Source organism: Passer domesticus, chromosome 5 (genome assembly GCF_036417665.1).
Source record: "Passer domesticus isolate bPasDom1 chromosome 5, bPasDom1.hap1, whole genome shotgun sequence".
In the NCBI taxonomy this organism is placed as follows: Eukaryota; Metazoa; Chordata; class Aves; order Passeriformes; family Passeridae; genus Passer; species Passer domesticus.
In genome coordinates this window covers 49,363,435-49,387,586 of record NC_087478.1, presented here as the reverse complement: position 1 = coordinate 49,387,586, position 24,152 = coordinate 49,363,435, and the positions used below count along the sequence as shown (strand labels likewise).

General features: G+C 51.0%; 3 protein-coding genes across 7 annotated transcripts in view; all 3 read right to left on the bottom strand.

Moving 5' to 3' along the window:
• The window catches only part of LOC135300647 (complement C1q tumor necrosis factor-related protein 6-like), a 36,602-nt gene extending 33,952 nt beyond the window's left edge, over window positions 1-2,650 (bottom strand). The window contains exon 1 of one of the 2 annotated variants that reach the window (XM_064420322.1): window positions 2,582-2,650. In XM_064420322.1, the coding sequence (XP_064276392.1) occupies window positions 2,582-2,635 (54 nt within the window). In that variant the 5' untranslated portion in view covers window positions 2,636-2,650. Of the gene's footprint in view, window positions 1-2,151; window positions 2,363-2,581 lie in introns of those variants that run through there. The other variant, XM_064420320.1, reaches the window with a different exon arrangement.
• Window positions 2,651-11,161: 8,511 nt separating this feature from the next.
• Window positions 11,162-16,347, bottom strand: SSTR3 (somatostatin receptor 3). Of its 2 annotated transcripts, none has more exons than XM_064420309.1 (2): window positions 15,528-16,347; window positions 11,162-12,678 (listed from the first exon to the last, which is right to left on the bottom strand). In XM_064420309.1, the coding sequence occupies exon 2, from the start codon at window positions 12,615-12,617 to the stop codon at window positions 11,412-11,414; it is 1,206 nt and encodes a 401-aa protein (XP_064276379.1). In that variant the 5' UTR covers window positions 12,618-12,678; window positions 15,528-16,347; the 3' UTR covers window positions 11,162-11,411. The 2 variants fall into 2 exon arrangements, with proteins under 2 accessions (XP_064276379.1, XP_064276377.1); XM_064420307.1 differs by having other exon boundaries at window positions 15,699-16,225.
• A 2,275-nt stretch (window positions 16,348-18,622) lies between these two features.
• Window positions 18,623-24,152, bottom strand: part of RAC2 (Rac family small GTPase 2) — a 31,744-nt gene continuing 26,214 nt past the window's right edge. Inside the window, exons 3-7 of one of the 3 annotated variants that reach the window (XM_064420310.1) lie at window positions 22,980-23,097; window positions 21,487-21,549; window positions 20,655-20,814; window positions 19,635-19,769; window positions 18,623-18,879 (exon numbers count right to left, since the gene is read on the bottom strand). In XM_064420310.1, coding sequence (XP_064276380.1) covers window positions 19,639-19,769; window positions 20,655-20,814; window positions 21,487-21,549; window positions 22,980-23,097 — 472 coding nt within the window. In that variant the 3' untranslated portion in view covers window positions 18,623-18,879; window positions 19,635-19,638. Of the gene's footprint in view, window positions 18,880-19,634; window positions 19,770-20,650; window positions 20,815-21,486; window positions 21,550-22,979; window positions 23,098-24,152 lie in introns of those variants that run through there. The other 2 variants (XM_064420311.1, XM_064420312.1) reach the window with 2 other exon arrangements.

Sequence of the window (24,152 nt, the reverse complement as noted above, 5' to 3'; positions counted from 1 at the left end):
CAGAGCCTGGCTGCTGGGAGCTGCCTGCCAGCAAAACTGGGGATCTGGAAACAAACCCTGGCTGTGACCATTGTCCCCAGCTTGGCGCCAAGCTGACAAGCTTGTGCCTTTGGGGTAAGCACAATGTGGATGCACCAGAACATTGGAATGAAGGGCATGTTGGAGGGGAGAAGAATGCAGGGTGGGAGAGATGGGAGATTTTTCTCGCACTGCAGAGTCTGTTGGGAAGAGGATTAGAGGATTTTATCCTGCACCAAAACTGACCTGTGTATTTATACCCTGGATATGTGTGGGGTGGGGTGGGGTGGACGGGGGGAGTGTGTGCACATACGGGAGGAGGAGGAGGGAAGGAGGGACAATATCTCTGCTCTGAAGGGGTCAGAAATGCCCAGTCAGCACTGTGCCTCCTGCAGTTTCCAAGAGGAGCTGCAGAAGGCTCCAAGGTTTCTGAGGGGAATCAGGTTTTGAGCGTGTCTACGTGTGCTGGGACTTTTTTCCCCCGTTTCCCTTCTCCCATTTGTTTGGTTTAGGAACGGGAGGCCCCGCTTCCCAGAGAGTGGCTGGCGTTTGGCAGGACCCCAGAACCACTGGAGAAGCAAGCGGAAAACTCTGGGAAAATATGCACTGTGAGCTGAGGGGGAAGGGAGGAATGGGGGCTGGGAGGCCTGGAGATATTCTCAGGCTGCCTGTCAGCCTGGAGCTCAATGAACATGGAGTGAACATGCCTTCCAGCTGGGGCAGGAAGAGGACGGAGAAATGCACTGCGTGAGCTCCTCCCTGGGCTCCAGCACTGACATGCAATAATATCCATTACAAATTGCCCAAGTCTGCCCGTGCCTCAGTTTCCCCTTTTGGGAGATGGGGGGGGGGGGAAGGTTAGGGCAATACTTCTTGCTAATGGAGCCTTACCAGCTGACAGAAGAGGGGTTTTGTGATGAGTTGTGTTGTCTGCTCCTGGTGGGAATTTTGGCAGCTGACAGTACTATTAAAGGCAAGAAAATTTTCTGGGGTGCATGAAAGCTTGGAGACTGATACAGAAGACAAAGTTCCTCTCTGTCCCAAAAAAGCTTCTGCAGTGCCTCTCTCAGGTTTTCCTGCTTGGCTTATTTCCAAATATGACATTACCTACTTGGGGTTCTTGGCTTTATGCCTGGCCTCTTCCACCTTTCCAAGGGAAACAGGTAGCAGGGAGGCCATTGTCCTCATTTCCGTCCCACATTTCCATCTGCTCACAGCCAAGCAGATGTTCTTCGTGGGGGACCTCATCAGCTGGGGCCTTTGCCTGTGTCTCATCTGAATGCAAGAACAGCTCACAGTGGGGAGCGAGCAGGACTTTGTATTTAATGTCTCATCTGGGCTGAATGGGAACCTGCCAGGAACTGACAAAGACGTGCTGTGGTGGCATTGCCCAGCTGGGCAGAAGTTTGTGCCAGTAAAGACACTTTTGCTGGGGTAATGTTGCCCTGCTCCCCGAAGGGAACAGTGTGTACCAGCAATATTTTGCCAGGGCAGTTACATTTAGAGGAGATTTTAAGAATTCTATCCAGTAAACCTGTGCCAGCCATGCTTTAAAGTGCAGTCCAAGCCTCAGGGCACCTTGTGTGCCTAACAATCTTTGCTCCCCCTTATCACACACTTTGCCTTGGAGGCAGCCCAGGCAAGCACTGTCCAGATTATACTGCAATGATCCCTGCTCTAAAGCAGCTGTTTCCTCCTCCATTTCCTCCCTTTTGCTATACCCACCACAACACTGGCAGAATAGAGGGACAAAGACTGTCTCTACCTCAGTGGCTGCATCCATCCTGTTACCCACCTCTGCCACAGGTATGGAGAAGGAAATTGATGTTTTCTCTCCTCTCTGGCCCCTGTGTACAGCTCAGCCCCCCTGTGGCACTTGTGGACCATCCACCCTCTTGCACACTTGCACACACACACACACAGAGACACTCGCCCTTCGCAGCTCCTCCCTCACCAAACCCAGAGTGAAGGAATATGATTTGCACCAAGAGGCAGAGGAAGAGCCACTTCTCTTCCCCTTCCTGACTGCTTCTCCTCCACCACAGCTGCCTTTCCTTCCCCGTGCTCCCCACTCATCTGCCCCTAATCTCCAAGAGCGTGGCAAGCCGGGAGGGGAAGCGGAGCAGCTCTTACCTCCGCTCCCCTCCGCAGGGTCCGGCGCGGAGTTATCTGTATCCTGTATCCTGTATCCTCAGCTGCTCCTGCTTAGCAGCGCGGGAGGGAGGGCCGGCGGAGCCCAGCTGACTCCAGCCAGATGCTCGCCAAGTGCTCTTATGTAATTACTGTCTTTTCCATCCTGCCTCCAAGGCCTTTGTGAGTGCCTCCCCTCCTCCTCTGGCCTGTGTCAGGCTTGGCTCTCCCTCCCTCTCTCCCTTCTTCCCTCCTTTCCTCCCTCCCTTCTTCCACCCACCCTGCACAGCATCACAATTTGCTCAGCTCAACAGCTGATTCCTTCTGGAAGCAAAGTTCAGGCTTTTGGCTACTGCTATTACTACCCTTGGAGAGAGAGCTCACATGTGTTTCAAGAGCTGGGAAGGGATCAGCAGCACTGCTCTGCACTTGCCTCCTCTCCATCACAGTCTGGCTGCTCCTGGATGCCTTTGCCTTGCCCTTCCATAGTGCCTGAAATGGGGAGGGGTACACCTGAGACATTAAAAGGTGGCAATGTGGTTTTTTGTTTCAGTAATTTGTGGTGCCCTCAGATTATCCTGTAACAGCAGCTGTCACTCTGCTGTACTAGGATTGCTGATCATCTCTGGCCAGGCAGCAGAAGAGGCTGGGAAGAATAGATGAACTTTAAAGGTCCTTTCAAGCCCAAACCATTCTGTGATTCTATGATTACATGAATCTTTTCCAGCCTGGGGACTCCATGTCTGTGCACAGGGCTTGTGCAACAGCCAGCCCTAGTTACTCAAGAGCACCAGCATGGTTCAAAACTACTGGCTCAGAATACTTTTCACGTCTCTAAGGATGGGCAGACCTATTAAATGTCAGCTGCATGGCTACATTTCTCTTTAGACTTTTGCCCGTGTGGGCCTGGACCAAGCAGAAATGACACGTTCCCTGGCTTTATGCAGGCTGCTGCTGAGTTTGAAGGCACTTCTGCCAGCAGGGATTTCTGCTGTGTGCTGCTTGGCGGCCTGGACTGTCTCACACAGAGATCAAGGCCTGGCAGCAAACACTCTGCTTTCTTTTTTTTTTTCTTTTTTTCTGTGCATTGCTGAAATGCCACGTGGCTGAGGAGCAGCTGGAAGAGCCCTTCACCTGCACTCATTGCTTGAGCAAACCTGTTGCTAGACCTGGCAGCCTCCAATACTGAGCATGAAAGTGTGAGCTTGTTTTTACTTCCCAGTGCTCCCACAGCCAGTCCTTGTGTGACACAGCTGAGCAGGGAGGGAATCTGACAGTAGCTCACAAGCTGCATCAGCTGGAGATGCCCCACAGCATTGCCCAGGCTGCCCCTCTCCCCATCAGCAGCTTTTCCAACTTGAGTGTCCCACTCTTACCCTCGCCTTGTGACTCTGCCTGTGAGACCAAGGAACTGTGCTGGTATCCCCCAAGCTCTGGCATATGACTGCAAGGACTATCCCTACTGCAAGCAGGAGGCGTTTGCTGCCTTGTGAGCATCTAGATCCAGCAGCCTGGCTGGGTGGGAGATATCAGGTGACATTGTAGTCTGTTTGAACAAGTTCTTAAAAATAACCTTCAGGCAAGCCTGCTGCCTCCTGTTTCTCTGAATCTGCGTGCAACTGAAGGCCCCCTCCTCCCATCCACTCTTGTGTAGACCCAGAAAATGTTACTCCTTTGCCATCCTCTCCTACCCCCCTCCTAGACCTGCCCGTATCACTTATCAACAGCAGATCACTACTCGGGGCATATCAGCTCTCACAAGGAGCGCTGAGAAAGGTGCACAGCGGTTGGGGTGAGAAAACTTTCTTCAGAGAAATGCATGAGCTTTCTCACCAAAAAAGCAAAAACTTTGTGGAGGGGGATGGGGTGGTGGGGCATGAGTGGACAGGTGGGTGGGCAAGGAAGCTGGGGTTTAAGAGCTCACGAACTCTTGGATCTGTGAGGGGTGCTATCTGCCGGGGTCGGCTGTTGCTTGTCTCTGCCCCAGCACGGGAAAAAGTGGTTCTGGGTAGGCCGCGCTCTCGAAGAAGGAGTCTGGACTCTTGCTTTCGGTCTTCAGTCGAGTTTATTATTTCTTATCTACAAAGATTTTCTGTCTGTCCAGCCGAGGTCTGATCAGCAGGACAGCCAAAGGCACTCTCCCCCGCCCACGAGGCGGTTGTCTCTTTTATAATGAAAATTACGTATTCGATATTTACCTTTACTTCCCAATACTTTCTGCCCTTGTTGGCAAGTGTACTCTTTCTATGAACCAATCCACACATGCCAACATCATCCTGAACATGGATGCCAAGGAGAAGAAAGAAGAAGGACAGGGCACGCCCAAATTCCTCCATCTTGGGACTCCTGATCCATGCACAGAATTCTAGACCCCCCTGTACAATACATAAAACCCCCCTGTACAGTGCATTCTAACTTAAGTTCTAACAAGTGAATAACATCCCCTCTCTATTTAGACATGAAATTTTCTCATCTCCTCACCTTCAGGTATCATTTCTTTAAAAGGATCAAAGTCAAGCCACCAGGTACTTTTGGCAACATTCCAGGGCCTCCGAGCCCCCCAAGGGTTGTCTCGGTAGCTCTGGACATCCGGAGTGATGTACTGAGCTCCCACACTATCCACTATGACAACCAGACTGACATGACAGAATTATAGAATCACAGGGTGGTTTGGGTTGGAAAAGACCTTCAAGATCATCTAATTCCAAGCCCCCTGCCAGGGATGGGGCATGTTCCAGTAGATCAGCTTGCTCAAAATCTGGCCTTAAATGCTGCCAGGGATGGGGCAGCCACAGTGTCTTTGGGCAACCTGTGCCACTGCCTCACCACCCTCACAGTGAACAATTTCTTCCTCATATCTAATCTAACCCTGACTTCCTTCATGTTAAAGCCATTCCCCTTTGTGCTATCACTACATGCCCTTGTGAAAAGTCCCTGTAGTCTCCTGTTAGATACTGGAATGGACTATAAGATCTTCATGGAGCCTTCTCTTCTCCAGGCTAACAACCCCAATTCCCTCAACTTCTCTTCATAGGACAGATGCTCCAGCCCTCTGATTATTTTCACCACTGTCATCTTGGATGTGCTCCAACAGGTCCACGTCCTTTGCATATTGGGGGTCCCAGACCTAGATGCAGCACTCCAGATGGAGTCTCACCAGAGAGGAGTAGAGGGGCAGGGTCACCTCCCTCGACCTGCTGGTTTCTTTTGATGCAGCCCAGGACACAAGCGCCTCTCTGTGCCGCGACGCACGCCTCTCATGCCTGCACAGGTCCCTCCGGGCGTCTGACACGAGTGGGGTTAGCACGGAGAGGCTCCATGCTGCTGGGCAGCACAGTGAGAAGGGCAGGAGCCGGGTGAGAAGGGCAGGAGCCCGGTGAGAAGGGCAGGAGCCCGGTGAGAAGGGCAGGAGCGCGGCCGCGATCCCCGGCTGGCCGCTGCCGGCCGGTGTCCGATCCCCCTCTGCAGGACGCGCCGCGCAGCGCCCGCATCCCCGCGTGCCCCGCATCCTCTCATCCCCCGCATCCCCGCGTCCCCGCGCCGCTCGGAGCCACCCCCGCGCTGCCCCTCCCGCCCCGCTGGTGTCCCCCGCCGGTGTCCCGTGTTCCCGTGGGCAGGGCAGCGCCGGGATGGGCTCTCGCGTCCCTCCCGCCCGCAGCCCCGCAGCCGCTCCGGCTCCAGAGCCCCGCGGGGAGCCGCGGCGGGGCACTGCCTGCCCGGGCACCGTTTGCCAGCCGGATTGCCGTGCCCCCTGCCCTGTTTGTCACGGAGAGCGGGCTGCTGTGCTGCAGCCCCGGCACGTGTCCCTGCCCGCTGCATTGACGCACGGGGTACGCGCGTGTGTCCGTGTGTGCATGACGCGCCGAGAGCGGGATCTGCGTGAGCCGGCTGCGTGGTGTGTGGCGTTTGCATAGTTTATGCTTGGGAAGGCAAAGAACAGCAATTTTTCATGAGCAAATATTTGCATATTTTCCACTCGTTCGAGCAGATAAAGCATTTCGATTCTCTGTCGGATCCTCAGGAGAGTTAGGAGCATCTTCTTTTTAAAGGTGTTTCCCCTTTTTGTATTCCCCTGTCTCTTTTCTCTAGAGGCTACTCCATTACAACAATGCTTCCTGCCCCCTCCACACACCCCCTTCTTCCTTGTACAACAGCAGAAAGCAGAGCATGGCCTGGACAGTTTTGTTGTCGCCCGATCTGAGCTGCTGTGATTCCCTGCTGATGACAAATACAGCGGCTCCCTAACAACAGCTTCAAATGACATTATGTGTGGGCTGTGTTGGTAACAGCCTGGAAACACACCCTCGGCTCTCCACACTGGAGCTCCTCTGCCATCACCATTCACCAGCCTTCCAGTTTTCCTCTCAAAGATCCACTGCAGGGCAGAAAGGTCACAGTGAGTGGGTCAGCAGCTGCTCCAGACCAGTGTATGTGTGTGTGTGTGTGTGTGTGTGTGGAGGGCCCTTGGCAAGGTGCAGCTGCCCTCTCCCAGCCTGAGCCCGTGTGCATTAAGGTGGATGTGCCGTGTTTTTGGCATTCATGCTTAGGCTGAGCGGTACACGCCGGTCTGGGCACCTGTGTGGGTGGCCCCATAAGGTCTCATGCACACATATTTGTGCTTCGATGTGTGCATGGCGTGAATATGTCTGTGTGTTTATACACATCCACATCCACACACACACATGCAGACACACATGCAATCATGCAATAAGCACTCTTTTGCATGCATGCATGCACAGCACACACAAATGCCTCTCTCTGTCTGCTCTTGTGAGCTCTGACGTGTGTGCACAAACTCTCTGACAGAATGGGTTTCCCGTGTCTCTATCAGCCCATCTGTAATCACACGTTTACTGGGAAGAGGATTGCACAATGCTGCTGCAATCATTGCAGCCCTTTCTAGTCTTGCAGCTCTGATCACTACGTGACAAGAATGAAACCTTTTGTGCAGCACAGGGCTTGATGGAGCCCTTATCTCTGTGTCTCTGCACCCAGAATAGAAAAGCTCTTTTCCATAGCTGACTGGAGCAAATCCCCCCTGAACACATCCAGACTTTCATTTAGCCACTGCACATGGTCCCCATGGCCTCTGGCTTGCCCAGAGTCACCCACAGCATTGTTAAGGAGAGGGAGAGGGAACACAAGGGCAGTCAGATTAATGTCATTACCACAGACATCTCTGGGGATTCACCAACAGGGAGACAGTGCTGAGGAAAGAGCAGGGGTCAGGAGGCAGTGGCCTTCTGATCATCATTCCAAATGCCTGTTCCTATGAAAACCAGCCTTTAAATCGGTTTGAAGAATTTTGTGTCATTTGTTTTCTCTTCATGAATTTTGGACAAGAAATACCTTTTCCTTCCCCTCCCCCAGTCTTATTTTCTGTTCATCTTAATTTTTTATTTCCCCAATTTGTCACTGCAAAACAGGATACAGCCTAGGGGGGTGAAGAAAACACAAGACAGAAAAATGTGATGCTTGTGTCTCTTTTCTTTTAAACCCCTATGTAATTTTTTTTTCAGATCCCTCTGGAACATGTTTTGTTTGCCCCAGCAGGCTGCCCTGCAGAGCTGCCTTGGTGGGAGCTCAGATTCCATGTGTCAAAATGATGTTTCCTTGGCACACTTGCTTGGTGCTGGCATTGCAGTGCTGGGGCTCTTAAGGAATGTTGGTATTTTAAGAAGCCAACCAGTCGAAGGAGTTTCTTGAATGGTGATTTGCAGCAAATGGAGCTGCAAAGGCGTTGTGAAATGAAGTCTCAGCTCAGTTTGGTGGTGAAGGAGACTGGCTCTGTTAAGTGTGTTGGCAGCTGGGGAACTCCCCCCATCTCCCCATGGCAGCTGGGTTACCACTCCATGGATAAGGAAACCCATCCTCTATCTGCCCCCCATCGTCCTGAGCTGCTTCCTGCAAGGTCCTTGAGCACAGTCACATGCCTGCTTCAGTGCCTGACCATCAACCACGAGCAGTGCTACAAGCTCCTCAGATACTACAATCTCTGCTCTGTCCTGCAGGGATTTCTCTGCCCAGGGAGTCCAGCATTCACCTGGCTCTGCCCTCCTCTGCAACAGAAGCAACACAGACCAGAGTCTGAAGTGCTGTGTTGTCCATCTACCTGACCATTTGGTAGTCAGCCCTTTTAATTTTTCCACCAGTTGCTGCCCCTTATGGAGGCAGTCCATCCTTATTCTGCCAGGATTTCTTGGTTGTGTTTCATCCAGTGGTTGTTGCGGGAGCTCCCTAAGAAACTAAACTAGAGGCTTTTTTTAGTCCAACAAACTTTATCCCATGCCCATGAATAGTTTGGCTGCTTTTCTGACTGGGGCCCACGGTGTGGGAAGCTGATGCCTTGACTGAAGGAAAAAAAAAGATGTTAAGACATAGCAGAAGATAGAAACTGGCTACCAAGCTCTTTCTTTTCCCCATGAGCTGAGCCTGCACTCCTGGGAGTCTGACTGCCCGTGCTCAGGGGAGCGCTGTAAGGGCAGCTGAGCAGTCCCTGAGTGGTCTGGCTGGCAGCTCAGCTCCCGAGGCTGAGCCTCCAGGCATGGACAGCTTGGCACCAGCGTCTCAGGCCTAAAGAGGAAATATGAGGATGTAGGATTTCAGGGGGACAATCTTTGTCGTGGAGGTGATGGCAGTACCAGTGGCTGAGAGCACAGCTGAATGTGTTTTGGTTGGTTGTGTCTGCAGTCCCTGCCTACCCTTCCTCTGCTCTCTGACCTGGCTAGGAGATGTCTGTTCACCTGACACCCTGTGACAGTCCTTATCCAAAGTCGGGTGTCCTGCACTGCACTTCTGAGGCCTGCCAGGCCCTCTCGTCTTCTCACATTGCCTTTGTGTGACCTTGACTCTTGCTTCCTCATAAAGTGGTTCTGATCCCATGATCCTCAGATGCTGCAGCTTGTTCTGCTTCCCAGTCCAGGACTTTTGGCTTCTGTCCCAGCACACCCAACCCCATGGCACCCCTTCCCTTCTCTTACCTTTTCTCAAGTGACCCGTGAGACATCTTTCCATTACCCAGCCAGCTCCCATAATTGACCTTCACAAGTCACCTCCTGCAACATCTTCTAACCTCAGGAGGTATGTTTCCTTCTGGTGGGACCCTCCTTCTCATTTCTCAAAATTGTTTGGGGAGAAAACTGTGCAAAGGGCTGTGGTACGAGGGTCATTTCAGTGGGTGCAACTTAGCAATAGCATTCACGGAGAAGTTAAAAGTGTGGGGACAGTCATTTTAGCAGAGCTGCAGGAATGAAGCCAAAGCAGAGAGGGAGGCTTTCATCCCACACCCTCTTGTACAGTGCTGCTTCTCTAGTCTGCACGCTCAGATGGGCCCATCCACAACTTCATTCCAACAACCAACTCGAGCAAGCACTCATCCAACTGCACAGCAGCACACTTGCTCTCCAACTCTTATCCAGGCACTCACATCTGCATTTAAACATCCTGCATAAACACATAAACACACTCCCTCTTCTGTGTTAGTGTACACTTACACACATGCACACCCCCTTAGGTACCCCTGCACACATGTGCACCCCCAGCAATGAGCATCAGTGCCCAAGGCTGGCACCAGCCTGCCACCAGCCTTGGTCACCAATCCTCTTCAGCCACCCCCATACATGTACAGTCCAGGGAACAAAGTTTTGCCTACAACTACCTTTGTGCACATGCAGACACATCATTTGTTCACCATTCTGGGCCAAATACTCTACCACTTCCTACAGGATAAATTGGTTCCTAGTATTGCCCAGACTCTTTACAACCACAGCTTTCACACACTGGAGATCCCCTGATCTCTGTCTGCTTCCTGCCCCATCCTGTACTGAGAGCTGCCTTCACCTCCTGTATCAGCCAAACATGACTCCATACAGAGACTGACTCAACTCAAAGACATTGTGTATTCTCAGGAGTGCCAAATCTATAGCACCCCCTCCCCTAAACACATAGAATGGTTTTGCCCACCTGGCCTTCTAAGTCCAAAGGCTTTTTCTTTATTTATAGTAAAGCATAAGGAGAAGAAAAGAAATGCTGCCTCCAACTCATCTCATTGGCTTCTTCTCTACACTTGTTACTCCTCCCACCAGGGTGCAGAGGCATCAGGAGAACCCTGAGAATGCAAGGTGCAGGAAAGAAATATTCCATTTTTTTTCTCCCAGGTAAGTTTTGTCATCCTGCCCAGAGTCCACAAGAGCTCTGAAAAGAAAGAGGAGGTTTTGAGCAGACAGTGGTCTCCAGCCATGTCCACCACAGGCAGGAAATCTGTCCCCAAGACTTTTTGAAGAACTAGAGAGGGGCCAGCCTTGCATGCAACTGGCTGGTATGTCTTTGCTGCAGACATTTCTCCTTCCTGCTCATCTTTTAAGGTAGACCACTTCTCATGTTTATAAGTCAAGGCACCGGGTTGCCTACATGTGGTATATCGGGAGACTTCCTCGACGTGCCACCATGAGATGGCAGCCTCTGCCCTCCAAAGCTGGATCATCTAAGGGCAGATCATCACTCTAGGGCTGACCTTGCTTCTCTGCACTCTCAGTGCCCATCACCTCTTCAGCTCTCCCTAAATGCAGTCTGCCCTTTACCTGGTGTTGCCAGATGAAAAATCATTTGCTCCTGGTGGTGAATGCGATGCTTATTCGTCAAAAGGCACTGGCCTGTGGAACTGCACAATGTTTATTCTGTAGGAAGAAGAACTTGAAAGCAACCAGCCCAGCTGTGCCAATTTTCACCAGTTCACCAGGCAGTCAGGTATGACTTTGGGGTGACCAGCCACAAGGGACCACCAAGAGATTCCCAGGACAGAAGAACACATGTGTAAAGGAGAGGGAAAATACATCAATGGTTTTGGGGAAATTAATATTATATGTATGTTTATACTGGGAAAATCAATGAGCATGTATGCAAAATATAGTACATAAATGGGAGCTTTTTCTGTACTCAGCATGCATGATGTTTTGAAGGAGATATTCCATTGTGCATCCAGCCAAATAAAGAATGCCTGTTTCTTAACACTACATTAGTGTTAAGGAGGTTTTATTTTTTTACCAATTTCTGGTAACACTGCTACCACACAAACCTCAGGTGTCTCTTCCAAAGCCAAGAACAATGCCTTGATTCTTCCACAAGATCATGGTGCCCTATTCATTTTTGAGCCTACTCTTGGACTTTATTATTCCCTTGTATCATCCTCCCATTGCCTTTGAAAGCAGAGAAGGTGAAGGGGATCCCAAGTCCCGATGTCTCTTTCCCCTGCACCACCCCTTTCATCATAAACAACTGACATGCAGCTTGTTGCTCTTTTCACATCCCGCAGGCTCCTCAGGGAGTGGTTTTTGCTCATTGCTTTTTCCTTCTCCACTGCTTAGAGGGCGCTCCTGCCTGTCATTTCCATTCCTGGTGATCTTGCTGATCTCACCCTCTTCCCTTTCGTCATCAATCTTCTCAGGGGGGCACGCTGGCTCCTCCTGGCTCTGGACTCGGCGGGACGGCCTGAAGATGGCCCTGCGGAAGCCCTGCTTGAAGCGGTAGGAGAGGAAGCCGTAGATGATGGGATTGGCGCAGCTGTTGGCATACGGCAGCACCACCACAAGGAAGTAGACCCCAAAGAGGGATGGCTCCTCCGGCAGCGGGCAGACAACATTGATTATGTTGAGGACGTAGAAGGGAAGCCAGCAAAGGACAAAGACAGCCACCACAGTCACCACCATGCGGGTCACTCTGCGCTCTGAAAGCTTGTGCTTGGAGGACAGAGCCCTCACCCGCCGGCCAGAGGAGCGAACCTTCACAACAATCAGGAGATAGCAGAGACAAATCACCAGCAGTGGTCCAAAGAAGCCCAGGGTAGCAGTGTAGACGATGAAGCCAGCTCTCCACACCGAGGCAGGCTCTGGCCACTGGATGTGGCATGTACTCATCCCTAAAGGGACGTCTGAGAAGACAACCACGGGCAGCACCACTATGGAAGACAGCACCCACACGGTCACACTCACGGCCTTGGCCACCCGTGCTGTCCTCCATTTGGAGGACTTCCCGGGGTGCACCACAGCCAGGTAGCGGTCAACACTCATCACCGTCAGGCAGAAGATGCTGGTGAACTGGTTGATGGCATCCACGGCCATCACCAGGCGGCACATGAAAGAACCAAATGGCCAGTAGGACAGGGCATTTTGTGCAGCCAGGAAGGGCAGGCCCAGCATGAAGAGCTCATCAGCCAGGGCCAGGTTCAAGATGTACACGTTGGTCACCGACTCGCTCACAGAGTGCCGCAGGACCACGTAAATGACCAGGGAGTTCCCAGCCAGCCCCACCACACAGACAATGAGGTAGACCACGGGGATGAGGACACCGCTGACAACTACACCAGGGCTGACAGTGGAGGAGCTGTTGGGGATAGTGAAGCCTGCCCAGCCACTGGAGGCATTCCCCTCCTCCAACACTGCCGGCGTGGGGAGGCTAAAAGCAGAAGTGTCCATAGCAGAGGCAGGGAAGAGGGCAGGGGGCAGTGTCCTTGCAGGATCAGTTAGCAATCTGGAGCTGAAGGGAAGAGAAAAAAACCATTGATACTGGGGGTATGACAGCTGAACAAGCCTAGGTAAAATCATCACGTTAACTGTGTGTTAGGTATGGGCAGGCATGGGAAATCAAGGGGAGTTTGTGGATGCTAGCAGATGCTGGAAAATCTAGGACAGTATCAAACCCATCTAGTTCTGCAAGGCACAGCGGACATGGAGGGACAAACAGGGCTCAATGTGGGCCTCTCCTCTAGCGAAAGATCCTCTGGGAAAGAACAACAGACGAGCACAAGGACAGGGAAAGTTTTCATTTTCTGCTAATGGATCCAATACTGAGGACATGGTCACCAGGGGCCTGGTCCTCATTTATGAGTGGCAGGTGCTTTAAAAACAAAAGAGGGAAAAGCATCCAGTGGCAAAGTGCCTTTCCAACTCTGACTTTCCTATTCTCTGAGTATTTATTCTTCTGCTTGCTGAAGCTCTTTTTGGACTGGCCAGATTATTGTTAGCCCCACAGGAGCAGGAAAAGCACTTTCAATCCAAGCAGAGAGGCTTAGCTCAGCACCTGAGCTGAAGGGCTGCTGGTTTGTGTTTTGCCAGTTTGAGAGTAAAGGAAAGATAATTTTGGGTACACCAAGAGCAATCAGTCCAGATCCCTCTTGCCTCTTTTTCTCCTGTTCTCCCTGCCATTCCCTCCCTCTCCTTCTGCACACTGCAACACAGTGCTAATTGCAGAGGCTTTGCCTGTTTGCAACACCAAAGCAGTGTCCCAGCCTTCCTAAGCAGAGGAGCCTGACTGCTCCACGAGGGTTTGGCATGGAAACAGCACTCGGCTCACTCAGAGACAGCCTTGAGCAAACAAGCTCTCCATTCACCACCAGCTCGCTGCTGACACTGAAGAGGAGCTGCAGGGACAGAATGGATGTGCCTTTTGTCAGGGCTCCATATGTGAAATACAGAGCCCAGCACATACTGTGGACCAGAGACACCCTGGAAACCTAATGCAAGGCAGATTTGTAGTTCTTTCAGGATTACTCCAGCTCTGGAAAAATTTTCTGGAGGTGTGGACTGACAGGGTTATCCCCCTGAATTAGGTCCTTGGAAGAGAAGATGACTTGGTGGAAGTGAATGGGAACCCTCAGGCTCACATTTTCACATCTCTTAGGGCTCTGAAGCTCCTTTTCTATTGAAATTAAAACTGGGGATGTCAAAGGAAAGGACTCCCAAACTTAACTACTTTCAGGAGGCCAGAGATGCTCCAAAGACTTTTCTTGCAGATGTGATTTTCTGTAGCATCACAGCTTTCTTCACAAATATCTATTATTACAGTGCTTGGAATTTTTTTAATTTGGTTGGGGTTTTGTTATTTGTTTGTTTGTTTGTTTTGTGGGTACCATTCCAAGTTCTGGAAACCCTAGGGGAGACCTGAGCTTCAGATGGATTCCTTGGACACCAGACAAGCAAACCCTACAGACTCCACAGTTGTATTAAATTTTACATTGAAGGAACCTCACCTGAGAGGTCCCATAAAAACACAGTTGAGCAACTATGTCTTAAGGCCATTTCTACAGGCTATTGTATAAATGTTTCCTGCTTTAGAGCATTTGAGCTTTCAAGGACTGGGATTGTTTAGATTTTTTTAAGTTTTCAGGTGCCTTGGGCTGTGACATGCTGTCCTGACAGAAGCCCATCTCATGGGGTCCTGCAGCACTGCGTTGTCCCACACATCATGAGTGGCTGCAATGAACAAGCTGAATAGGAAGTGATTTGAAACTCTAAGTTCAAGGATGTTTCCTCTGATATTTTTTCCAATTCTGTTCCAGTGACATAAATCACTTGTTGGAGAAAAGAGGAGGGCGATGGCTGCTGTAGGGACAAAGATTCCTGCAAAACGCGGCAGAAGCCAGAACAGTATGTTCATAAAAGGATGATCCTCTAAAAGATGAAGACATAGATAGGAATCCCTTTGCATGTTCCTCCTGCATGCAAAGGAATTTAAAGAAGAAACAGGCCAAACATTTGGAGCCTTACAAATACCAAATATGGATGGAGATACTCCTGGTTGAGCTTGCAAAGCATTTGTGTCTGGGGTCCAGACCTCAAAGCCAGCTGTTCAGAGTGCTTAACAACACAGTAAATCCAGCTTGAGGGTAGCTTCAGAAGCCCTATCAAAAATGCCAAGGCATGCAACAAAAAAAAAGCATATATTTCCTATAAACTCATTTTCCTTCTCAGGCAGTTGCAGGGAAGAAACTTGATCTTTAAGCAGGTGCAGTCTGTTACTGCCATTCTAACTTTGTCAAGTACCATGGACCAGCTCAAATGCCATGTCACACATTTTGGCTCATTTGGCAGAAAAAAACACTGGTCACCCGTGCTCCATCGAGTTTGGGTCCACTCTGCTGGTTGCTTTGGCAGCAAATGCACAGGTAGGAGTTGGTGAGGAACACTGGACTCAGACTGACAGTGTGTTGGCATGCACTTGGATCTGTTCCTGATGTGGACAGCACCTGTTGCAAGAGGCTTGGGATCCTCTAACAGGTGCTACCAGAATATGCCTGGTTCATGCAGCTGGAGAGCAGGAGGAAGGCAGAGAGGTAGGAGGAGATGTGAAATTGGCACTGCTTCTTTCCTTAGGGGGGGAAATATAAATATATATATATATATATCTATTTTTATATATATTTCTGCATTGAATGAGAGGAGGCGGTGGATGCTGAAAGCTGAGCCTAGTCCTGGTAACAAACCATGAATAGCAGCTGGGAGGGACAGCACAGCCAAATAACCTGCACCACCCTCTCTTGTCCCCCTCCCCTCGTGTCCCCCCTGTTTCCCAGGGCCCTGCTCCAGCTCAGGGCTCTCCCGTCTCACCTCGGGCTTGAGCTGTCTCGCAAGGACCAGGCTGGACTGGCAGAGTTGGAGGGTCGGGAGCAGGGGCCGGTCGGCAGGTTTTCTTCTCTGGAACTGCGGACTTAACTTCTGCATGGACTCATGCCCGCGGGAGACATCCGGGAAGAGCGGGCAGAGCCGCCGGGTACTTACATGTCGTCGGGATGCACATTTCCCTCCGCTTCCCCGGGAGAATCCGTGCCATGCTTTCCCCCTTCCTCTTTCCCAACCGCGGCGGAGCAAAGCGCTCCCGGAGGGAGCGAGCCCCGCCGGGCGCTGCCGGAGGAGCGAGTCCCGGGCTCCGGAGTCGCCCGTGGCCCCGGCGTGCCGGGCCGGGAGGGGCGGGGGCGATGCGCGGCCCCACGGGCGCGGGTCCCTGCCCCACGCAGCCCCCTCCGTCCGCGGGCACGGGGAGCGCGGCCCCGGCACCGGGGAACGGGAGCCAATGGGCGCCAGGCACGGGAACACCGGCAGGAGAAGGAGGAGAAGCAGGGGGTGGACGACAGGGCAGGAGAACAAAGATGAACGGGGGGAGATACCGGGATGGAGAATAAAAGCGGGAGAGGGAGGCGCAAGGAGATGGGCAGAGGGATGAGGGGAGCGCAGAAGAGGGGAGGATGAAGGAATGAGGAGTGCGGTGAAAGAAGATGAGGACGGTGGAGGGAAGAGGGAGAGGATGAAAAGGGGGATTCAGAGAACAGCTATGTGGTGGGAGAGTGGCATGCGGAGGGGAGACCTGGCTCGGCTCTCCTAGGGGCACCCAGGAGACGGGCCCCTGTTCCAAGGGTCTTGCAGGCACACAGCACCCTCCTGTCTGACAGGGTGCTCAGAAATCGGATGTTGAGCACACAAACCCTTCTCCCTTCTGTTCTGCCCTGTGAGCACCTCCAGATGGACGGAGATGAGGACAGACAGGCAGATAGAGGACTGTCTCTTTCAACTCTTTCCCTTTCTCTGGCTCCATGCATGATCTCTTCTCTTTTGCACCTTCATTGGGAAAATATTCCAGTTTAACAGCTCCAAACTTTCCTACCAAATTTAATCTCTGCTGGAAGGCATAGACCCAGAAGATATTGAGCTAAGAAAGAAATTAATCTTTGTGAGGGCAGTTGTCCCATGAAGGATTTTCCATCCCATTCCATGCACAAAGGGCTTCCCTGTCATTCTCACCCCATTTCCTGTCCTGCAGCCAACATCAGTGACTCCTCGTGCTGTGCATCACCCAGTTCTTGATATCTGGCACTGCTATTGTGAGCATTTGAGCCCCTAGGGTAAATTCCAGTTTTAACAAAGGAAGACAGTATCTCTTTGAGCAAACATAGCCAGGGTCTGGCATCCAAACCTACTTGGGCAACTTTATATGCAGCCAGTGCTGCTCAAAGGTGACCTGACGAAGGCAGTGCAGGACTTCAAAGCTGCCAGGCCTCTTTAGGCCAGAACTTGGCCACAATGCTGTCTGGAGACACAGAAAAGAGAGGAATCCTCATTGGGAAAGGAATGGCATGGGTAGCACCCAGAGGTTTTTTTACCATGGCAGGACAGGTGTCTGTAGCACCATGCTGAACCCCCAAGGTCCTTTGTTAGAAGAAACAACCATGAAACAGCAGAGTTCTACACAGTCCTGCTAACCTTGCATAAGCACAGTCATAGCATCACAAATTCCAGGTCTCCAGATCACTCCCTCAGTGCTCTGAGTCGTGTCCCATTCTCTGCCTCAGCTGCAGTGGGGGCTGTGCAAACTGCTTAAATTGTGTTGGGAGGAGAGCTCAGCCTGTGCACCTCCACAGGTAAGCAGATACATGAATTTTGTTTCACACACATCGTATGTGTTGCTGTATGTTATAGGGGATGGGGCAGACTGAAAAGGTAAAAGCCAAGGCTTGAAAACTGGAGAGAAGTAATAAACCACTGGAAATATATTGCCTTGAGTCATGCTCAGGATGCTTAAAGGAGGTTAGATACCATTTTCAAGTACTTTGTGTCCGTTGCCCTTTCACAGGTATATGCCCATACCAAAGGCTTAATTTTTACTCTTCTGGACTTACACTACCTTTGGATGGGCCTGGGCAATTCATCCAGCAGCCCACGTGCAGTGCAGGTATTTGTGGAACTCCCTGCCACAGGGTGCCTGCCAGGGATTACCCTGAACTTCATCTGTCGATGCTGTCTCACATCACTGAATTATCTGCCTCATTCAGATCTGGCCGTGAATTGGAACTGCAGAAATCTCCCTGGCAGCAGAGTACCTCAGGAGCTGCACTGTGTCTGGTTGCACCTGGCATCACCAATGCACCTCCTCAGTGCAGGAAGCAGCCTTTGAAGCTCAGAAGTGTTGCTGCATCCAGGAGCAGTAATCTGGCTCAACTCCATAGTTTCTCAGTGCCCTCCTAGGACTGCAGGATTTTGCAGCGCCAATCATCACACCCTGAGCCCTCCCCTCTCCTGCAAGTAGTGGCAGTAGCAGCCACCCTGTAACACTCACTGTGAAGTCCCTGCAATGCATCAGGAAAGCAGGTGCTCACAGCTGCCAGATCCATAGTACCGCTGGGACCACTCTCTTCAGCTTAATTTTAGTGTCTTGGAGGCAATTTGTCTGGACTGGTGACTCATTCCTCCCTCTTTAATTTTTTTCCCTGCCCTCCCCCTTCCTATTCTCACTCTGCCTGTGTCTGGCAGTGTGAGAGAGTGCCAGAGCTTAGAAGGATTAATGCAGCAATGTTTTGGTGAAAAGATGTCCCCAGCAACCTGCGGGGGCAGTCCCCACGGAGAGGAGTCTGCATCCCGGTGTCCCCTCCCGAAGCCTGCATCCCATCCTCTGTGTGGCACAGCGGGGAGACAACTTTTCCTTCCAACACATGGAGACTGAGAAGAGGAAGGGCAAAAGGAATGTGGGGGGCTCAGCTGCAGCAGCTTAGCAATCATCCTGCAGCCACTGGGCCCCCCAGCTCCCTGCGGGGCTGCGTGTCGCTGCCGAAGGAGGGGCACAGCTGGGCGCTGCCTCCAACCCAGCCCCGCACTGCTCACGGCTCCAGGCTGTGTCCCCCTGAGGTGCAACACACCACGGACATGACAAGAATGTACAGTCTCTTTATTATGACTTACTCACTACATTGTAACCTCAGGGGCCCGTAAGGAAGGGCAGGGGCAGCTGGGCAGGCGAGGGAAGAGCAGGGATGTTGTGTGAGCAGATAAACCAGTGCTACAGACCCACAGCTGTCCTTCAAGCCGCAGAAGGAAAAAGCAATGACTGCCACAAGGTGCTGAGCTCTGGGCTGCTGGAGCCATCACTCTCCTGTGTGCTGGGCAGTGCCTGGCATCAGGATGAGACCGGGATCTATAGCCAAAAACATGACAGACCTCATAATACCAGCTTAACTATTTTCCTGCTCTCCTTTACCCTCTGCTCTGGTGATGGTGGGAGTATGAAGGGACAGGGTCCAAACTAGCAGGCTCTCACTCTTCTCTCTCATCAGGCTCTGACCAGCTCTGACTCTTGTCCTGAAGCCTCTCTCCTCCCTCTGCTGCCCTGCACTGAAGTGGAGGCAGGTAGGGACACCATGAGGAATAAAGGAGTCCTGTAGGAGAAGCTGCCACTTGCCAATAAACAACACAAAAAACCCCTTGAGGTGAGCAGGGCTTGGTAAGAGGAAGGGCCACTGTCAAGCACCATGAATAATCAACAACTTTTCTCTTTTCCTTTTTTTTTTTTTCTACAGGCAAAGGCTATGGCCTCATAGGTCTCAGGGTAGGTCATCTCCAGGGCAGCCTGGGTGTACTTCCCTCTGCAGCAGAAGCTGACAGACAGTTCTTCTCTGTAAGGGCACACATGGAAAATCCTAGGCTGCCCCACATCAAGAGATGGGAACCAACTTGCCCACAGTAAAGCAGAAAGGAGAGGGAAGCTGATCCTAGGTGCATCATACCGTGTCCTGTCCTTTCCTTTCCCCAAGCAGGATCAGCTGTCTCCCTGTCTCTCTTTGAAGGTGACCCATTCCAACAGCCTCACCAGGAACAGAGGGGCCCCGACCATGTGGGTTCAGGAGCAGGAAAGCCCCACTGGTGTCACTGCCAGGGATCCCTGTCACTTACTTGCTTAGAGGAGGCTGCAGGCCCGTTTCTTTGTCCGGGTGGGCTGCGGGCACAAGACTGCTCGGATGGCCTCGTCAAACACCGTCTTGAGGCCCCGCTGCGTCAGAGCCGAGCACTCGAGGTATTTCACAGAGTCTGTCAGGAGGAAAGCAGGCGTTACAGTGGGGAGGAAAGAGCTGGGGTAGGCAGTGGGGATACCCAGGTCTCTGCTCCTTATGCTAGAAAGCATGGCACCTGGCTCTTCCTCAAGCTGAATAAACACATCTCAGGTGATCAAAGACATTACACATTGTCAGGACACATTTCACTCACTCAGACAGTCTTGACTTCAGGAAAAAGCTTGCCAGTTGCACTAGACCTAGGTTTGCCTACTGGCTACCCGTGTAGCCAGAGCAGAGCCATTGCGTGTGTCTGACCATGTCATCCTGGCCAGACACTCTCTCTGCTGAGCTCCTTCTTGAAAACTCCCTCAAGCTGTGTTTCTCACCCTCTCTCCTACTTCTGTGTGCCACATCTGAGAAGAGCTGGATGGTGGGGTGAGACACCCATACCTGGGATTGCATGTATAAGCCCCAGCAGACAGAAGCAGAGACAGGAAACTGCAGTTGCAACTCTTCCTGAGAGAGGTTAAAAGCCTCTCTTCTACCCCTCCGGATATGGAGGAGTGGCCTCTGCCCACAATGCAGCTGTGGCTTGCACAGAAAAAATACTGTCCCAGATAGAAGTAAGCAGAGTAAAAGGGGAGGAGAATGTGAAAGTGTGTGGCTGTGTGTGTATGTGGAGGATGGTGGCCAGAGAGAGTCAGAAAACAGGGAGCTGAAGGTTTGAGTCTTCCTCAAGAGGCAGATCTCCTTCCTGAGTCTCCTGAAGTGCATTTTGTCCCATGACCTGGATGTGTCTCTTTGTGTCCCTTGGAGATTCCACTGTGCAATACCACTACAAAAACCTTGTTAAACTGAGGTGAAGCCCTTCTCTGCCTCTCTCCTTTCAGTAGGTCCAAGATGATTCCCAAACACATACCTATTTCCTTGGCCAGAGCAAGACCCTGAGGATACGTTATGGGGGATAGCTTCTTCTCCTTCAGCTTCTCAATGGTGTCCTTGTCATCACGGAGATCCAGCTTTGTGCCCACGAGGATGATGGGAGTGCTTGGGCAGTGGTGCCGCACCTCGGGGAACCACTAGCAACAGAGCAAAATGCCAAAGGTGTGAGAAGAGGCCACACATGTGGGCATGCACATGGGAAAACAAAGAGGCACTCCTGAAAAAAATGTCAGCAAGGTAGCTAACAGCCTGTCCTTCCTCACATCCACTGTTGGGCACTATAGCCTGGCCCAGGCCAACTCCTGTTGCTGGGTCCTCAGGCAAAATCCCTGACAGGGAGCTCAAACTTTGTTATGCAAAAGCACCAGCTGCTCTTAGCCCTCGACTCTCCCACCCAAGGAAGAACCTTAAAGTGGTAGGAAGGACATACTGTTGTTCTCTGTTCACCAATCTCTCCCTTATTTCCTTACTTCCCCTCTAAAAGCTGTGGGTACCTGCTTCTGTACCCTATGGACCAGTCCTGTGTGCCTGTGCTTTGACAGACTTGGCTAAAAGAAGCCACCTGAATATAAGTCTGTGATCTGACAGCACAATAGCCCAGCAAGATGAATACTAGCCATTAGTAGAGTTGGCTGTCTTCTTTACATGAACCAGGAAATGCATCTGAAGGAGATTTCTGACTAACAGAAAGGTTTGACCTCTTGAATCTAGATGTCCTACTGGTAGTCTTCACCCGTAATCACTGCTTTTGCAAGACCACCACCACCATCACCTCCCTCAGCCCCCGGTGGACCAGGAGAGGGTCTCACCTTAGCACGGACGTTTTCATAAGAGGCTGGGCTGACAAGGGAGAAGCAGATCAGGAAGACATCCTGTAGGCATACAACCAAGGAGCAGAGTTAGGATGGGAGCACGGGATGACATGATGAAGCAGGAAGGAGGGGGAGGGGAGGGAAGGTCTGTGTGGGCAGCACCCTCCCTCTGCAGCAGAGGGTTGTGCTTGGGAAAACTCTCTCTATGATATAAAAGTCCTGACTGCTGCTTCTTGCCTCCAGAGGAGAGAAGGATCTCTGCTGCCCTGAGTCATGGTAACCATAGCCACCATTATCAGAAGAGCCACATGGTCAGCTCTGAGGACGGGGTTTTTGCGGTTGGCACACTCATCCTCATGGGAAATGGCCTGACAGCTTCCTGCTCATTTCTCACAGAACACCAGAGAGCTTTCAGGCCAAAGTAATTTTGCCTACAGTTGAGACAGACCTAGTTTCAGCCTGAAAAGTATACACACACAGGACTCAGAGTTTTAGCTCTCTAGGTAAGCGACTCTCCTGGGCATGGTAGAATTCAGATTTTCATTAAAACCAGAGCAAACCAAACAAAACCAAAACCATACCAGCTCATCAAGGTTATATCTATTTCATCCGGCTTCACCTAGCTGGAACAGTGGTGCCAGACCCAGCCTATCCATTTCCATACTTCTACCGCAAACAGAAACAAAAACCTTGGAGAAACATTCCTCCACCTATCCTGGAGATATGTCCCAGGGTGGATGCAAGCATGTTGTTGAGAACTAGACCTGCTTGCACTGACTGCAGGCAAAACCACTTTATACCACATGTCTGATTTTTAGGTGGCTGAACCTAGCCCAAACAAATAATTTCTAATAAATTCCTAACCTTTTTTACTTCAGTGGCAACCTTCAGACTAATGTCTGATGCAGCGAGGTCTTTCTGATCTTGCCAAAACACTGCTTGAAACAACATTCTCCAGAGAAGATGATCCTCAAACCCTGAAATCACTCTCTCAGTGTGGTGAAAAACTGGTAAACACAGTATCTGAGGCACGCATTTGTTCTGCTAGAGGCACCAGCAGATCAAACACATGCCCACAAATCATATCTCTTTTAAAAGGCAGAAGTCAAGAGAGTGGGGTTCGCAGAAATGTGACAAGCTCCTGCCTCAGCTCTTAAATTCCATGAACCACCTTAACTTTACAAAGGGAAGGTTTTTTCCAGAGCTGTGTAAGGCATCTGCCTCACACAAAGTCAGTGTCAGCTGGGCTCAAGAGTGTCTTTGAATGTCTTGTTTTCTTGCTGAGTTACAGGAGCTTAGATAAATATCCTTAAGGTATCTTTCAACTTTTGGTTTCAAGGCAGTTGTATATCAACAGAGATATTCTCATAGAAGGGCAGAGAGAGGCAGTAACAACCCTGTCACTGTTCCATGGCACATGTTGAGTTTTGCAGTGAGGGATGGAGATGCAGCTGAGGGAGGAAGAGAGGAGGGCATGGAGTGTGACCCACCGTCTGCGGGTAAGAGAGCGGCCTCAGCCTGTCATAATCCTCTTGTCCAGCAGTATCCCACAGACCCAGATTCACAGGCTTGCTGTCAACCATCACGTTGGCAGAATAGTTATCAAATCTGAAATTCAGAGACAGGCCATGGCTCAAACAGGAGAAGAGGGAGCCCTTCCAGTGGTGTAGGTGGGGTTCACTATGTGCACCCAGGAGCAAACGCTGGTGATTCCTCTTCTCAGCTCACCTGGGTGATGCTGGTTTCCTGTTAACCTTCCCTTTATGGAATTCCCACTCATCAACCTCCTCCCCATCATTCAGCTGTCCTGGACAGGTGCCTGGCTGCAGCTACACCTTTGATACTTTGCATGCAAGTTCACAAATTGTTTTCTTTTTACATTTTTTTCCCAATATCCTTCCCACAACTGCACCTGCTCTAGAGCCAAGCCCCTGTCTTTCTTCTGTGTTCTAAAACCTAGTTCCATTCTTAGAAGTGAAGAAGAATTGATGTCTCTGTAGTTTGCTGCACTCCTCAACAGCCCTGCTGGACTGAGAACAATGTGCCCCATCACTCTTTGATAGCCGAGCTTGAAATATTTTAGAACAACTGTCAGGATTGCATGGTTAGGAGTAAAGTCTTGGTAGGAAAAAAAGGACAATAAAGCAACAGAAAAGTGTCTGCCCTCATCCTATAAAATTTTATTTCCTTTTGGTACATTTTTTTCCCCAGATTAAGGGAAACCAGTGATAGGGAGGAACCAACACAAAGGTCTTTTGAATGTGTTCATGGCAGCTGCATGTTAGAAGGGACATGATTTAGTAGAGGGCTTGGAAGTGCTTGGCTAATGGTTGGACCTAATGGTCTCAGAGATCTTTTCCAACCAATTCTGTGATTCTGCTCCATGCAGAATCTATGACTGCTCCAATGACAGCAATTGCTTTGGACAGGGAAGGAGGTGGGGTCCCATGTCCATCCACCTGCCTTCTCTTGGGTCTGGCCCAGTTGTTGTAGCCTAGTGTCTATTTGTTTTAGCCAGCAGGATCTCATCTGCTACTTGTAAACTTAGCAAGCAGATAGACCTTGAGTTGTCTGGAGTGTCCCAAATATCCCCTTTATACCAGGGTTTCATAAGGTTGCTTCTTCTGAAAGGTAACAGATCCAAAGTTAGAGAGACCTTCACT

Excerpts from the sequence above, each read along its gene's own strand:
- SSTR3 (XM_064420309.1), bottom strand. The coding sequence starts at position 12,617 with ATGGACACTTCTGCTTTTAGCCTCCCCACGCCGGCAGTGTTGGAGGAG.